Below are 15,594 nucleotides of genomic sequence, written 5' to 3'. Positions count from 1 at the left end.
TTGGCTTTTTCTCTCATCATATCATTTCAACTGTCTCAGCTATTATTGACCTGCAGAGTTTTCTTTATTTTAAGCTCCTCTTTGATCTGACATCTGAGCTCCCTGTGTCCGCTTTAAGTTTTCTTTTGAGTCAAGGTCTTGCTGAAAAGCTCAATTTTTTGTTTATGTTTACGGAAATTATTGTTTAATTGGTATTATATTAAAGCAGCCCCACTTCATGAAACTCCCACTGCCGTGTTTCAGTACTTGAACTTTTCTTTCTTGATGGAAAGCACATCCCCTACAGACACAGCACCAAACAGTGTGAGTTTGGTCTCGAAAAAACATGGACAGACTCTCAAACTCATTCACTAGTTAAACAGTTTTAAAAATTATATCTTATGCTGACAAGCTGCCACTCTTTTTCTCAAAAATGCATCTTCATCTTCCATCCTTCCAGCATCCAGAACAGATAAAAAAATGTCTTTATTCCCTTATGTTCGTCCACATTACATATATATATATATATATATATATATATATATATATATATATATATATATATATACATATATATATATATATATATATATATATATATATATATATATATATATATATATATATATATATATATATATATATATATATATATAAGTGTGTGCATTGAAAGAGAAAATTGTAATTGTTTTTAAAAAGGTTTTAGATGAATTTCCATCATGACATCATTTCTGCTTTCTGCTCTTATGTTCACAAATATTTGTTATGTACAAGCTATTAAAAAAGTTATCCCTAAATTTAAACAAAAAAGCTCAAAATTAGGATAGATTTGCCCTAAAATTTTACATTTTTTTTACAATGCATTTATTCTAGTGAGTCTGAGTTAACACTGTAGCATTGATATTCACTTTTTCTGTGCTTCCACATCTCTGCATTCTCATCACCGCCTTATTCTGAGACTGTGTCAGAAAAAATCTCTTCTGCCAAAACCTGACTGTACATCTTTTTCCATGCCCTGATTACTCGCAGTAATAAAATCCCAGATCTGGCGAGGCTCCCCGGTCTCCCTTTCCTCCCTTCACTTCTTATTTAACCCTCTAACATCTGCTGGAGGATGTTGCTGTGTCCGGCGGTGGTTGTCATGGAGACAGTGTGACGTAGACGGATGTCGCATCAGCGTGGGGTGACTCTGGTGGAGACAGATGCGTTATGACAAGCGGAGGTCTCCCAGCCTGCTGCTGGCTTGTACGACATCGGAGGAGGATCTGGGTTCTCGCTCCTTGGGTCAGAGTGGCAAACCCATTGTATTTGTCCAAACACGGTGCGCCTTTAAGATGGGCTTAATGATAAATCTGCAAGAACACAGTGCACAGATGCCAGCCCTGAAAGCAATTTCAGGGTGGTGACTCATGGACTTCACTGTAACCCATGAGCAGATGAAGGGTAATGAGGGAGATACAGTAAGTCTGAGGAAGAAGAGAACTGTGAGGTGATGAAAGGAAATGAAAATGTGTGCAGCCATCATTTCTCACATCAGTGGAAACAAGGCCAGGTTGCGTGTTATTATTAGATCTCCTGTGTCTCGTCAGCAAAAGGCCAGGAAGATCTCATCAAGTGGATGCTCAGATCATCACAGCAGCCTTGTTCAGGAGCTGAACGCACCTCAAGCTCCGGGTTATAAATAAGATCCAACGCGTCACACCTTTGGCACAGAACAAGCCTCAGCCAATGAGTGCGCAGCAGAGGAGTGGAGGCTGCATGTGCACAGAGGTCTGTTAGAAATAGAGGAAGAGGCCCACACTTCCCTTGAGCAAAAGAGCAACAAGATGTGGTTTGATGGCGCCATCGTGCGGTGGGAACCAGCTGACTTCATGGCGTTTGAGGAGCTTCATCATTTTGGCATTTAACGTCGACTGAAAAAACCTCACGAGGTAAATCAGGGCGACCATCTGGTTCCATAAAGATCCCCCTCTATGGAAAAATTAAGTGACAAGTGCTTAAAAGGTAGTGTTTTTACATTTACATTTGTTTGCGAAAAAAAGCACCAAATGAATTAATCTTTCATGTAAAATTGACACATTATATACATCTTTAGGAAATGTAAATAATAGCTGCTTATTTACAAACGGAAAAGACATTCTTATCAATAAGTTGGAGGCGATTTTTTGACTGTTTTGAATTGAGGTTTCAGTCACACAAAGGAGCTTTCAATAAACTGATCCTCTGCACTGGAATCACGCAAAACCAGACAGAGGAGAGCTGCACAGATGTTTGATCGTGTTTGAGGAACACCTGCGATAAAGCCGCCTGTTGGAGGAAGGAGAGAGAGCGCGCGCAGGGGAAGAAGGGGAGTGGGGCAGAGGAGTGGACAGACTGGAACGGAGGGGGAGGCGTTTGGCTCGGCGGAGACGGGGAGCGAACGAGCAGAGAGGGCGAGGAACCAGCGGATCTGGCCCTTTAAATCACCAATCCAGCGCGTTTAGAGGTGAGTTTGGAGATATTTGGCTATATTCTCCCCGTGTTTCATCTCCGCGACCCCTTTGTGCGCCTCCGCGAGCTCGTAGTCTGCTCCCCGAGCGCAGCTGCAATCGAGACGGGCTTCAGGAGTGTCACGAATCCGGATTTCCCCAGCCCTCTGTCGGCTGTGAGGGTGGGGAAGACTGGGGAAAGGGTCAGTGGAAGATTTCTATCGGTTCGGGTCGCGCTGAAAGGACGCGCAGGCAGCGGGATCTGGATGTGGTGATGGGCCGAGCGCGTATCAATTTGCATATTAGCGGAACGCAACGGCGTGCGCTCCGGTCCCTGCCCGCTAGTTGGGTTCAGATCAGCCGCTGGTGGAGCTCGCCTTCCTCTAAACATGTCACCAGTCCGCTCCCACGGCCGTGGGCCTCTGTGCCGATCAGCTGCGCTCTGCTTTGGATTCACACGAAAGAAAAGAAAAACATCTCATGCTTTCATTTGTGCACAAGGTCTGCCTGTGCGTTTGCGCGTGTGTGCTGGCGTGTATGTGCATGGATAGCCATGGGAGAGAGGACATGCTGTTCTATCCATCAAAATACCCGCATTGTGTTTTCACACGGTAGAGCGGCAGGCAGGGCCTGTAGCAGAGGACATGGCATCATCCTGAAGGCCCCATCAGCGCCGGGATCGATACAGGTTGATGCATATTTGCGCGTATTGAGAGCGCCTCTTTGGGGCGCAGGCTGGGCTGGCTAACCGGGGCCTGTCCAAATCTGGTGATGTTTTTTCAGCTTCAGAGACGTATAAACCAGCTTAGTGCGTATTTTCTTTCTTTTTATTTGTGGCATCGTTTTTCCAGTAAATCTCCCGGAGAGAGCTAGAAATGAAACCAGTGGTACTGGTGGGGAAAGAAAAAACTTCCATCTGTGCCTGAAATAGAAAGTTTTTAATAATCAACGGGCTGCAGAAATCCCAATAATGCCTTAAATGCACACCCAGAGCGAGTTGGCAAATATCCACCTGAAGGAAATGTTCTTTGTGGGTCAAAGGTTCAGCAGCAGCTTGTAAACACTTGGTTTTAAACCATAGCAGCAGTGAGTGATCGGTCTGGCACATCCATATGTATCATCTGCTGGCCCTGAATGATACTAATGCGTGATTCATCATATCCAGAGGAATACAGTATGTTTGACTGGATCCGGTGGGTCCTGGTATCGGTTCAGTGTGGCACAAGCTCAGTGTTTGAAAGTGAGCTTTTAGCTGATAACATGGTCAGGGAGGGATTTAAATTCCATGTAGTGCCGAGATAAAATCAAAGATTTGTTCTCATACATTCTAATTTTTAAAAAGGGTTTGCTTTCCAAATAAAACCAAACTCTAGATTTGAAGTCAGCTCACCTCTTAAAATGTTTGAATAAATGAAGTTTAAGTGAATAAAAGGAAAACACTTCTTTTTCTGTCTTTTCCTATACTCGGGCACACAAAAGCTCTAATTACAGACCAGTGTGGCTGATCTACTCCACAGTAGGAGTAATTAAAGCAGGACTCTTCTCCTGAGAGAAGCTGGCAGACTGAGAGGTAGGTAGTAGTGATGTAAGATGTAATAATAGTAACATACGAGGCTCCCACTGGACAGAAATGTGTACATTTCCCCTAAAATGAACTTATAAGTATACGTGAAGCGTTTGCAGCTGTTGTTTCTCATTTACAATCTTTGTTCTTCTCCACAGAGACAAGCCAATGAAAGCCAAGCCGGCGTCCAGCTCTGTCGTTTCAGCCTAGCTTTGCTGTCATCCCTGCATCCCTCAAACCATCCGACGCATCCGCTGACATTAACAGCAAGAGAGAGTCCTGTCTGCACACCACCAGTCAGGTGAAGACGCGTTTGTAGCATTTAGTTAATCATCATCATCATCATCATCATCGGTGGCGGCCTCACCGCCTTCATGGCTCCTCTTTTTCGTCAGGTGACCCGCAGGAAAAAAATCTCCCTCCCAAATATTTACTTCATATATTGTCACGAACTTGTGGGGTGTCGCGCTGTTTATTTGTGGCGTCTGTGTAATTCATTCAGCAAATTCTGACTTGTAAACGTTGTTTCGCCGCAGAGCTGCCATGTTTTACTCATTGTTTGTGTTGCATCACTGAGGAGTCACCTCATAGTGGAATCGTGGCTCCACAGCTGCAATTCCTGCAGGAAAATGACTCATTTTGTTTGAAGACGATCCAAGAGTCTTAAAAGTAAAATACATAGTGTAAAGTGTAATGAGGTAATGATAGACAACAATAACTACTTGTTTTATCTGCAGTTTTTATGGTGCTATAACTTAACAGGAGCGTTTTCTCAAACCTACAGTCCAAACCTAAGATTTTAGTAATGGCCTCCTTGTTGTTTTCAGAACATCTTTTAAAATGAGATCTCCAACTAGAGGTTAATGGTTTCTATCTGATTGGCCCTCCAGCTTTTATTTTTTTTTAAATATGTGTTTTTTTTTTACTTGGTTCATTTCAGTTTAGAATTATTCTCTGCTTTTACAAGTAAAACAGACAGAAAAGTCTCAGGGAATCCAAAAGGTAGAATTAAATCTGAATACTCTTTTCATGGTAAATCAGTCTGGCCCCCGTAACATAAGTTGTGATTAACAAGCTTGTATAAAACATTAAGGCCTTGAACATGTGTAAAATAAAATAAACGAGAGGAATCTTTGATAACAGTTTGAAATATTTTTTTAAATATTTTTTTTTACTATAAAGCACTTTGCAGCTGTCAATCTGAATTAAACTGGCTTTTTAGATAAAGTCTGAATAGAAAAAAATGCTAGATTTTTAGGAAATGATAGTTTGCTTATTTTTATTGGTGTTTTTAATACAGGATAACCAAAAAGAAAAAAGCAACAAAACATTCAAACCATTAATTATCTGGAAGAAACTCGAAGAAACTTCAGAAATTACTGGTAGTAAATACAAGTATCTTTTTAACCCTTGTGCTATCCTAGGCACTTTAACATTGGGAGTTGGGTCATCTAGACCCACTAGACAGTGCTCTGAACCTTTTTTCATCCGTGATTTGTGATCTTCACTGGTGTCCATGGATTACATGAAATCTTTCCACCTTTATCCCCCTTTGTCATGGTAGGGAGAACACATCAATGTAAGGGGGGGGGTCATCTAAGATAGCACAAGAGTTAAATGTCAAGGTGCAAATTCTGAAAATATTCTTTAATGAGATGCACAGATACATGCAATTCATTTCTCTTCTAAAACCGTTTTGCCCCTTTCTGGGTCAGTGGGCTGCTGGAGCCTATCCCGGCCACTTGTGGGCAAAGGCAAGCTCCCTGCTCCACTCCATTCTGATGCTTCCATTTGAAGATCAGTAAACCCTTTGTGTTCCTCGTCTGAGCTGGAATCTGTCTTAAAACGGTCCGACTGGATTGCTCCAATATAGCTCACCATTTTTGTTGCACTGCTAATGTTAGGTTGGAGGTGTGAGGGGCTGTAAGCTAAAGGGATAGCTTGTAAAAGGGGGCGGGGTTTCTTCCCATAAATGGCATATTTTCCAGCCTCTTATCCAAAATCTATTATTTTAATCTCTTTTTTTTCCTTTGGAATTTTCTAGATTGCCTCGTATGCATCCACCTCTGCTTCACCTCTGAGTTGTCCCGACCACAATTTAGAGGCGTGTTTCTGCTGCTCTGCAGAAACTATGACCAAGATTTTTGTTTTAATTTTGTTGTACTTTTCATCCCAGTTAGGAGATTCTGGTTCAAATCCCAGAAAGGTCCTTCCTGTGTTTGCATGTGGCTCCTGTGCAATCATGGGTTTTCACCAGGCTTACAGTCTAAACACATGGCTCATAGGTGTGGATACAATATAATACATAGGAATGTATTATTTATTTATTTTTATTTGTATCTTTGTGGCCCTGCAATGGGCTGGCAATCCATTCAGGGTGTACCTTTGCTCTTTAGAAGTTGAGTTCCAGCAACCCTGTGACCCCAACCATGGAAAATGCATTCACATTTCTCCAAATAAGCAGGTTTCACCAAATCGATCTGCCCTGAAACTGTTTAAGCAGCATGCATATTTAGAAAAGTTTCTGTCTGTCCTTTAGTTTCCTCCAGTGTTGGACTTTTCTGATGGATCATCATGTCTACCAATAATAACATTGCCCAGGCCAGGAAACTGGTGGAACAGCTGAGGATTGAGGCAGGGATTGAGCGTATTAAGGTAAAGCAATACTTTTCTTCTTTGTTTTTCCTCTGTTGGTTTTATCTTTTCATTTGTTTCCATCTCACTTATCGCTCCAAGTCTGCTACCTTTCTATTTTCTTTCATTCTTCTTACTCCCACCCAACTCCCTTGTTTTTCTGCCCCCTTCTCCCTGCCCTATCAGGTGTCAAAAGCAGCAGCAGACCTGATGAGTTACTGTGACCAGCACGCTCGTAGCGACCCACTGCTGGTTGGGGTTCCCACCTCTGAAAACCCTTTCAAGGACAAGAAACCCTGCATCATCCTATAACTGCACCCTGCTTCTCCTGCCCCTCCCAACACACACACATATGCACAAACAGTTAAGGTCTAAATTATCACCCCCACACAAGAATTTTGAAGCATTTCCCCCAAAATTTGACTTAGATTTAACATATCAAAGCTTTGTTTTTTTATCTTTAAAATTTGATTTGGACAGTGATTTGTTTTTGTTTTTTAGTGCGAAACCTTTTCTTAAAACACTTTTTAAAATTTTTAATCTAAACCCCAACTCTAGGGACAAAAAGATGGACGGTTGATCTTTGACTTAACTTTCAAATTAACTTTAATTATTAGTAAAACTTTACCTGGCCGTGCAAACCAGAAAAAAAGTCAATCTAGAGATCAAACTGTGGACAAACTCCTCTGGACTAAAAGAAACCCCTTTTATGAAAATACTGGTATTTTCACTGTCTCTGGAAAGCATACAAGGTCTCATCACAGTAAAAATACAATACGGTTGAAAACAAACTAGGCCTGCAAGACAGACATAGCTTCAAAGGTCATCTTGTAAAAACACCAAAGTTTGTCACTTTTTTCACACCATTTTTCTAGCATGGATGGTGGGATAATCTGGTGGAGGAAATGTATAGAATTAATCCGTAAAAACAAAGTATTTTACCACCAAACGTTGATCTTGAGGCATTAGGCCTTTTTTTGTGCATTGGATCCTAAAAAACAGGATAGTGTTCATATTTTGAGAAATAATCCCCCAAAAAACTGTTGCCAGCCTCACTTTAGGTTACACCTTAGAGTTTTAAAGAAAATCTTGATCCAAAACAATTTACAGAAACAGAAATCAATATACTGCAGTGATCTGGTGGTGACACAACCATCTGTATTGGCGTATAAAGTTTTAGGATACATTTGTCAACTTGTTAGAATCATTTTGGCTGTCTGATATCAGTTCTTGCACAAATACAGTCAGTAGAATTCTTTTCTTTGTTAATTTGGAACCAAATAAACCCTAAAGGCCTTCTGTGTCGTTGGGTTTTTTGGGAAATGTGTAGATTTTGTTGGATTTGATGAACAGCTGATAATTTTGACCTTAACTGTGTTGATTCATGCCTGAACATACATGTCTGATTTCATCTGATATCAAAAAGGATCCCCAGTTTTTTAATTTTTTCAAGCAGCCCTTTCTAATTCCCTGAATAGCCACTCCGGAATTGTGCCATACCCCAGAGTCGCAGCTAGGGGGCAGGTGTATCTGTTGCTCACAGGGGTTTAGATGACCATTCAGAGTATAGTCCAAGGTGCTTTGGTAATAGTTATATGTGCTGGTGAACCACAGCTTGACTTGAAAGGGATTTGGACTTTATTAATCAGCTGGAAACCATTTTTTCTCCTTTAGTTGCCATGAAATGAGGGTCGATGTTTGGCATTGGCAGTGAATAGAAGGGTGCAAGATGGACACAAAAATGAGTTTTGGGTGCAAGGCCAACTGTGCCAAAAAAAGAAAAAAAAAAGGAAACAAAAGACCTGGTGTCGCATTTAAAGCTCAAAAAATGCTACTTTTTCATGGGAATATTAAATCCAGTCTGACAGCTTTGTCCTTGGCTCATTACAAGCAAGTGGCTAAAGCCTTTTGCCTTTCTCAGACTACAGCATGTTCCTTGCCAAACCTGCATCAACAGATTTTCTCTGCCTGTGGCCTCACTATGGCTGTCTGCAGCCTTTGGCCAAGCCTCCAGCTGTGCCAACCTGTACAAAAAGTCTCCTCTGGGTGCCGATCCGCTGTCACCGATGCCACTGCCGTTTAGGATAGCTACGATCGGGTCACAGTGATGTTGGCTGACCTCAGATCCGCATCCACGAGGAGGAAACAGTGAACGGCATGGCGCGTTTACTGCATTTTTCTTAAAAAAAAAAAAAAAAAACCAACAACTTGTATGTGAACTCTGTATGTTTAGATATTTTGTTTAAGAATTACTTACAGGATAAGTTCATACTGTACATTTTTTATCGTTTTTCTTTAACGTAAAGGTGTTACCCCTGGGTAAAACGTATTACTTTTCTTGCTTTTGTTCGTAAAATAACAAGAGGTCAGAGTCAGGGCTAACACCCAACCTGACCTCCAACTAAAGGTTTCTACTGTACATCGAACCTTCCTGTGCTTTACCCTGAGAGGGAGCGAGGTCACAGACTGACCACACTGGAGAATCAACCTGCAAAGGCTGCGGGGAGAAAATCTGAACCAACAAAGCGGCCATTTTACTCATATTTCAATCATTTTACATCAGTTTTGTAAGTCGAAGACAACTGAAAATAGTCTGCAAATGCGTGTCTACACAATTTTATTTACACCTAATGACTCAAGCAGCAAATTGAATTACCCAGCCTTTATGGAGGTGTTTCTCTCCCTGGTATAATGTGAGTCCACCCTGCATCTGCAGGAGCTGGCAGCACCACCTCTGTGTTCTCCTCTCCTCCTCAACGCTCCTCCTCTCTTGACAAACCAAACTTGATTGTAAAAACGGAAAATGAAGAAGAAAAACATGGCATTAAGACAAAAAAAAACTGTATAAACTTTCTTTCTGATGTGCACAAGTGATAAGTTGAAGAGTAGCCGTTATTTTCTTTTTTTTTAAATTAATTTTTTGTTTCCTTTTTCTTAAGTCCATAAAGCTTGGTTAGTTGAGTATAATTACCCTGTACAGTGTTTGTATGATACAAAACCTAAACACAGAACTCCCACCTGTGGATGTTGGACTTTTTAGTAATGCTTCTGTTTTGTCTGCCAGAATGAAGTCTGTCCTCTTCTCTCTTTTCTTTTGTTTCACATTTTTTTTTCTTTTTGTGTCACCGAGCGTTTGCTGTGCTGGAGGTGGGTTTTAGGCACAGAACAATGTGACAACAATGCAGTCGCATGACTGACAAACACTTTGATTAGGATTGTTTCAAGTGGCAGAAAACCAGCCTCCTAAACTGTCCTTTAACACCACTCTGTGAATGTGAGGGTGCATGCAGGAGTGCTGATTTTTTTTAAAGCACCAGGCAACAAGGACAACATTGTACATCTGTCAAACGGCTAAACTCTCATCTTTAGGTGCTCTTTATGCCTGAGGAGGGATGAGAAGAAAGGCTTAAGAAATTGCAGGTTCTCCGAGTGATGCAGAAGATTTAAAAAGGGGATTTTTCTTTTTTTAGCAGCCATGTTTGGAGTTGAGCATTTAGCTGAGTCAGTGCATGCAGTGACAAACCAAAGTGAGGTCATTAGGTCATGCTGATCAATGCTGTTGCTCTTCTGTTGCTATGTCAACTCTGATTTTTTCTTTTTTTGCTGTTACAAGCTGTGAGATAAGAAGTTCCTCTGTGGCTCCTAAAATCATCAAAGCAAGAAGTGAGGAAAACTCATCCTCCTAATTTCCTAATTGCCTCCAAAACAGCAGCTGGGAAAAGGTTGCATTGAGGACTTGGGGGGGGGGGGGGGGGGGGATGGTATTTGGTAGCAGATAAGTAGGATTTGGCAGAGCAGTAGAAAACAGAGCAGGCAGAGCTTCCAGTAATGTTACAGCTCCGCACTTCTGTGATTTTTAGGTCAGGATTGGTCTGACCAGGGCAAAGGTCACGCAGTACGACGAGCCTGTTTGGTCTCTGCTCCCAGTTTTTATCAGTAACAGGGTCGAGTGAACTGTTTGGAAAAGAAAAAATATAATCTGATGTTTGCCAACAAAACAGTCACTGTTCAGAAAACAAAGATTTTGTTATATATTTTAAAAGATGCTTATAAGTTATGCTGCTGACAACTTGACCTAATTTGTAACTATTATGAAGAAATCGATTCCTTCATCTACAGTTTAATCGGTCGCAATTAAATCTGAATTATGCTGAGAAAAAAAATTGGGGTTTAAAAAAAAAGTTGCGAGTTAAAAAAAACAAAAAGAACAGAAACTTGCACCTTCACAAATTAATTTAGTTAATACAACTTAACATTATAACAGCCTGACAATATAAAATCAACACAATACTTCTGTTTTCCCACAAATGCCTGGTTTGCTTTTTAGAATGTTTTTTTTTCTGTTTTCCTTCATTCCATTCCTCTTTCAGCAACAATCAAAGACGGCCAGCCTGGATCACGGCTTTGGCTGACAGCTTTTCTGACGGATTGGTTGTTAGTTTGCCATATGGTGGCGTATGCTGTGTTAGTACTGGGCTTCGGAGCTATCAGACCAACAAAATGAAAAGTTTATAGCTGAACATTGGCTCCATGTTGGATATCCACATTGAGGGGACAGAGTGAGCCTGATGCGTTTCATTTCTGGCCTGGTGGGGAGAGCCGAGACTCCCCGCCGTCTGTCTTTCATATCAAACATCACTGGGTTGGCTGGGAGCCAATTATGAGCGTCACCTTTTGCGTTCTGATCTCCTGTGTATGCATACAGTATATGTATCTTTATTGCCTTGGTTGATTATGAAGAAGATTTACCTATTTTTTGTAACTGTTCTCTGATGTGCCATAACTCATGTTTTCTTGCACACTGTTAATATTTTGTGGATATTGCTGTTAAAAAAAAAGATGATATTGAGAAGTAGATGACATTAATAAAAAGATAACATGATACACAGACTCCCTTGTTCCTTTTTTCTTCAATGTTTACAAATGAAGACAAAAACCTAAACACATTTTTCTATATTTCACTTAAATGAACTCAAATAATAGATTCTATTTAAAGATTTTTTTGTTTATTTGGAATTTCTAAAGGGTTTATTAGAGGTTAAAACTTGTGTTCTTTATGACACTTTCCAATCTACATATATTTTTTCAGTAATGACTAATTTGCACACTGTCTCATATCCAGTGGAAAAAATATATATATATATATGCAAATATTTTAAATCTCCAAATATTTTAGCAAGATTTTGATTTTTTTGATGAATACAAAAGATATGAGTGCTTGCAAAATGGAAGAGCCTCTTTGTGGTCATTTGAAAAAAAATGTCATCATGCTTCAGCTCTTCCCAGTCTGTAGCCGGAGCTGTGGAAGGAAACTCTGGTAAATGTTTGCATGAACACATAAAGGTTCAGAAAATATTTAAGTAAATAAATCTACAAAACAGCTGTTAAACCGTTGATAGGTTATACAGTGTAGAGACATGATTTCCGTGTTTTCTATTCTTTTCCTGTTGGAATTGTTGTTTTATTGTTGTGTCATCAATAAGTTTTATTTCTTATTGATGACAGCTGTAGAGGGAAGGATATTTTTAAGCCGCTGACTTTGTTTTAGCTTAAATTTGCTAAATTCAGGGCAATGTTTTATTCACGAAGTGGGTGGAGTCAACAGAGCTTAAAACATTTGTTTTACAAACGCAAAAATATTTTTTGAAAGCAAAAAAAAAAGAAAATTTGAAAGGAAATATTTAATATCTTCATTTGCAACTTAGAAATTTTTGTGTACAACGTGGTGGCATAAATATTACTCCATAGCTAAAAAGTACTTTTTTCCCCCAGCAAATTTCTTTTTTAGGAAGGTGTAGTTGGAGCCAACATGCAACATCAAGCTTGCCAAGGAGAATCCATTGAGGGACATGAGATCATTTGTCCAGTATGCACGTGTCTTTGCAAAGTATATATAAAAAATGTTTTGATATATTTGTATTTTGTAATTTTGTATTGTCTTATTAATTTATTTTTAATGATAGAAGTCATCAATCAAATCAAATCAAATATGTCCGGTGTTGAAGATTTCTGCCTGACCTCTGCTTCCCAGCCACATTTTTGTATTTTGTCATATGAATTTGGTCCACTAGAGGGCAGTGTTTGTTTGTTTTTTCAGGCCTCGCATTTTTTTTAAATCTCTATATTTAAATTAAAATAATTATGTCGTTCCTATAAATGGCATTCAGTGGCGGTTCTACACTAACTTACTCCCTGGGCGAGTAACCCCACCAGCCCCCCCCCCCCCCCCCCCCCCCCGCACACATACAAAATTTGACAACATCCTGTTGTGTTCCCTATCTTCTATTTAGCCATTTTACTCAAAAAATGCATGAATTTTCTAGACTCATATTACAGGGGGGTCAAACTCAGTCACACAGGGGCCTAAGTTAAAAACACGCTTAAGGTTTTGGGCCGAAGAAGATAAACATTTACTGAACACACTAAAGCTAAAATTTTAAACCTTTTAAACTGAACTTTTTGAACATAAATATGAATAAAAACAGGAACATTAATCCAGTATAACTCAAGTTAAACCTTAAATAACTTGTAATATTTTGTTCTCCATAGAAATATGTTCTGTCAAAATTATACAAATATGAACATGCTGCAGGACAAAACAAAGAAAGCCTGGAAATATTAATAAGAAATTACATATCAAATAATTTTTAGCAATAATTTCTTAATGTGTGACGCCCTGTGTGTGTCTTTGTGAAACATATCAGAGGGATTAGATCTAAAAAATAAAACTTATTGTGATTAATATGTTTAGGTCTTATAAAACATTAAAGACTAAATCTTAGAACTCATCAGTGGGATTACTCCAAAAATATTTGGCATTTCCCTAAATTTGTGCAACACCAACAGTAGAAATCCTCCAAAAAAACTCAATCCATAAAAAATGGTCTGCGCTCATCCCCCCTCCCCCTCCCCTTCCCTCTGACACACGCGGCTCCGTCTCTATGACGGGAGGCGCAGCTGCGGCTCAGAGTTGATTGTCAGATAGAAAAAGACTCCCAATCCCCTGTTAGTGTGATTCAGCCAGCCACCGGAGAATTGCGCTCCCCTCTCGAGTTTTTTGACTTATGTTCCAAAGACTACCGCAAAGAGGTGTGGCCGCAAGCGTCTTGCAGCAGAGGGCGGTGGTCACGTGCGCATCGTGTCTGCTGTGTCGGAGCAAAGAATTGTGGGAAATAATCCCCATTGCCTGCTTTTGTCGAAATTGGGTTGAGCACGAATGTTTGTTATGCCTAAATCCTTTTCATGTGCCTGTTTTACGTTGTTTCACTCTGAATTATTCTTTTTTTTTTTGCACCATAAGTGTGAAGAGGAAATAGGAGGAAGACATTATTAAGAGTCTGATGTGTCAAAGTAAAAGCATTAAGTGTCGGCTACTGAAGCAATTTCATCTTAAAAGTTTCAAGCTACCTCGTTGAATATAGTACGTACCACATTACCACATTACGCATCGGGCACAGCAAATGCCGCCCCCTATGCAGTGCCGCCCTGGGCGACCGCCCACATCGCCCATATCAAAAACCGCCACTGATGGCATTTATATAAATTTTAAACATTCTTGGAACTACAGGAAAATGTGCATTTAAATAATAAGCAATGAGTGCTCGACTGAATGGAAGTCATCAGTGAAGTTTAATCTTAAAAATCTAGTTCCTTGATCCGTTTTGTTACAAAACTCTTTAAAGTTTAATCTCAGACATGAATTTGATTTGAAATTGTAAAGACTTGGACAAGCCTTCCAACATTTGGAAAATTTAAAAGCTTAAGAAATTTATAGCTTTAAAACAATAAACCAATGTGAGCTGACTTTGAGATGATGAAGAAAGATGCTTCTGTGACTCATAAGTGAATATTGCTGAATCTGAACAAAAGAGAACAAAGCGAAAAGGGAAGAGGTTCATGATGAAGCGAGAGCTGCCCAACACGAGGACAGAAACAGGAAAAATGCGTGTTATTGACGGAAAAAGTTTCCAAAGGTTTTTCACTTACCCCTCCAGAATCCACCAAAAAGCTGAGCAGCTGAGTGTCTGTGCGTATTGGCGCGTTTGGGCCCTTTTGCTCTTTCTTTTTAAAATAATCTTTGAAAACATTGAGAGACTTATTGCATGTTGAAATAAGCTGGGTTTTTTTTTGCTTTTGTTTTGCGCTGCTGAGAAAGAGGCTGGAGTTTGGTGTCTTGATCAACACGAAGCCTTTTGCATGCGAAAAAGTGTGCGGATGTCCGCCTGCAGCACTGCACATGCAATAAAGGATCAGATGAAGTCAGGTTACAAGGCTGACCTGCAGCGTCTAATCTTACATCGCACCTGACAAATTATGAAAAAAGATCACAACTTCTAATTGTTAATGACATTCGAAGGACGAAAGAAACATGACATGTCCCGTAAATGCTGAACACATAGATTGTCTTTTGCATAGTAGCTGCGCAAAGGTGGCGCACCCGTTGCGCACTAAGCACGTCCAAAGCCTGGAGTGCATTTCTGTGCCCCACTGACAGCCAGGGCCAGACTTGAAAGAATAAAAAAAAAAAAAAAGAAACAAGACAAAAGCATAGATTCTCTTATTTTGAAAGGGTGTGCATAGCCAGCGGAAACCCTTTTCTTGATCACCCACATGAATGCTTTTGAACAAAAATCTGGAAATTAACCATTTTTATGTAATTTGTTATGACAACTTGAAGCATAAAAACCCCCAAGATGATATAATTGTTTCTTTTGCTGAAAGTATATTTTTAAAGCAAGAGTGTTGAAAAGAAAAACATTCAAACCATTTGTTCTTCAAAATAAGACATACGGGTAAAATTTAGGTTGCTTTGTAAAAACAAATGGAAAACTAGCAAACCAAATGGTGCTTTTAATATTTTTCAGTATTATCGTTCGAAGATGTAAGTGTTCGATGGAAAATAGAAGACAAACTAAGTGCACTGTGAACAACGTCTGGAGGGCGACAGTC

The 15,594-nt window shown here is 39.9% G+C and overlaps 1 protein-coding gene across 3 annotated transcripts; it reads left to right on the top strand.

Moving 5' to 3' along the window:
* The first annotated feature begins 2,322 nt into the window (after nucleotides 1-2,322).
* LOC101171292 (guanine nucleotide-binding protein G(I)/G(S)/G(O) subunit gamma-7) lies at nucleotides 2,323-8,444 on the top strand. Of its 3 annotated transcripts, XM_023951397.2 has the most exons (5): nucleotides 2,467-2,650; nucleotides 3,927-4,017; nucleotides 4,170-4,312; nucleotides 6,551-6,666; nucleotides 6,832-8,444. In XM_023951397.2, exons 4-5 carry the CDS (start codon nucleotides 6,586-6,588, stop codon nucleotides 6,955-6,957), a joined length of 207 nt encoding a protein of 68 aa, XP_023807165.1. In that variant the 5' UTR covers nucleotides 2,467-2,650; nucleotides 3,927-4,017; nucleotides 4,170-4,312; nucleotides 6,551-6,585; the 3' UTR covers nucleotides 6,958-8,444. The 3 variants fall into 3 exon arrangements, with proteins under 3 accessions (XP_023807164.1, XP_023807165.1, XP_023807166.1); XM_023951396.2 differs by lacking the exons at nucleotides 2,467-2,650; nucleotides 3,927-4,017 and adding an exon at nucleotides 2,323-2,464; XM_023951398.2 differs by lacking the exon at nucleotides 3,927-4,017 and having other exon boundaries at nucleotides 2,473-2,650.
* Nucleotides 8,445-15,594: the final 7,150 nt, after the last annotated feature.

Source organism: Oryzias latipes, chromosome 22, assembly GCF_053564925.1.
Source record: "Oryzias latipes strain Hd-rR chromosome 22, Olatipes_Hd-rR_3.1".
NCBI lineage: Eukaryota > Metazoa > Chordata > Actinopteri > Beloniformes > Adrianichthyidae > Oryzias > Oryzias latipes.
The sequence above is the reverse complement of the archived record's forward strand: the minus strand, read 5'-3'. Positions and strand labels throughout refer to the sequence as shown.

Bases quoted from the DNA above. Each gene is read 5' to 3' on its own strand.
- LOC101171292 (XM_023951396.2), top strand. From the start codon at position 6,586: ATGTCTACCAATAATAACATTGCCCAGGCCAGGAAACTGGTGGAACAG. The intron at 6,667-6,831 runs GTAAAGCAATAC...CTGCCCTATCAG, and splicing joins CAGGGATTGAGCGTATTAAG to GTGTCAAAAGCAGCAGCAGA.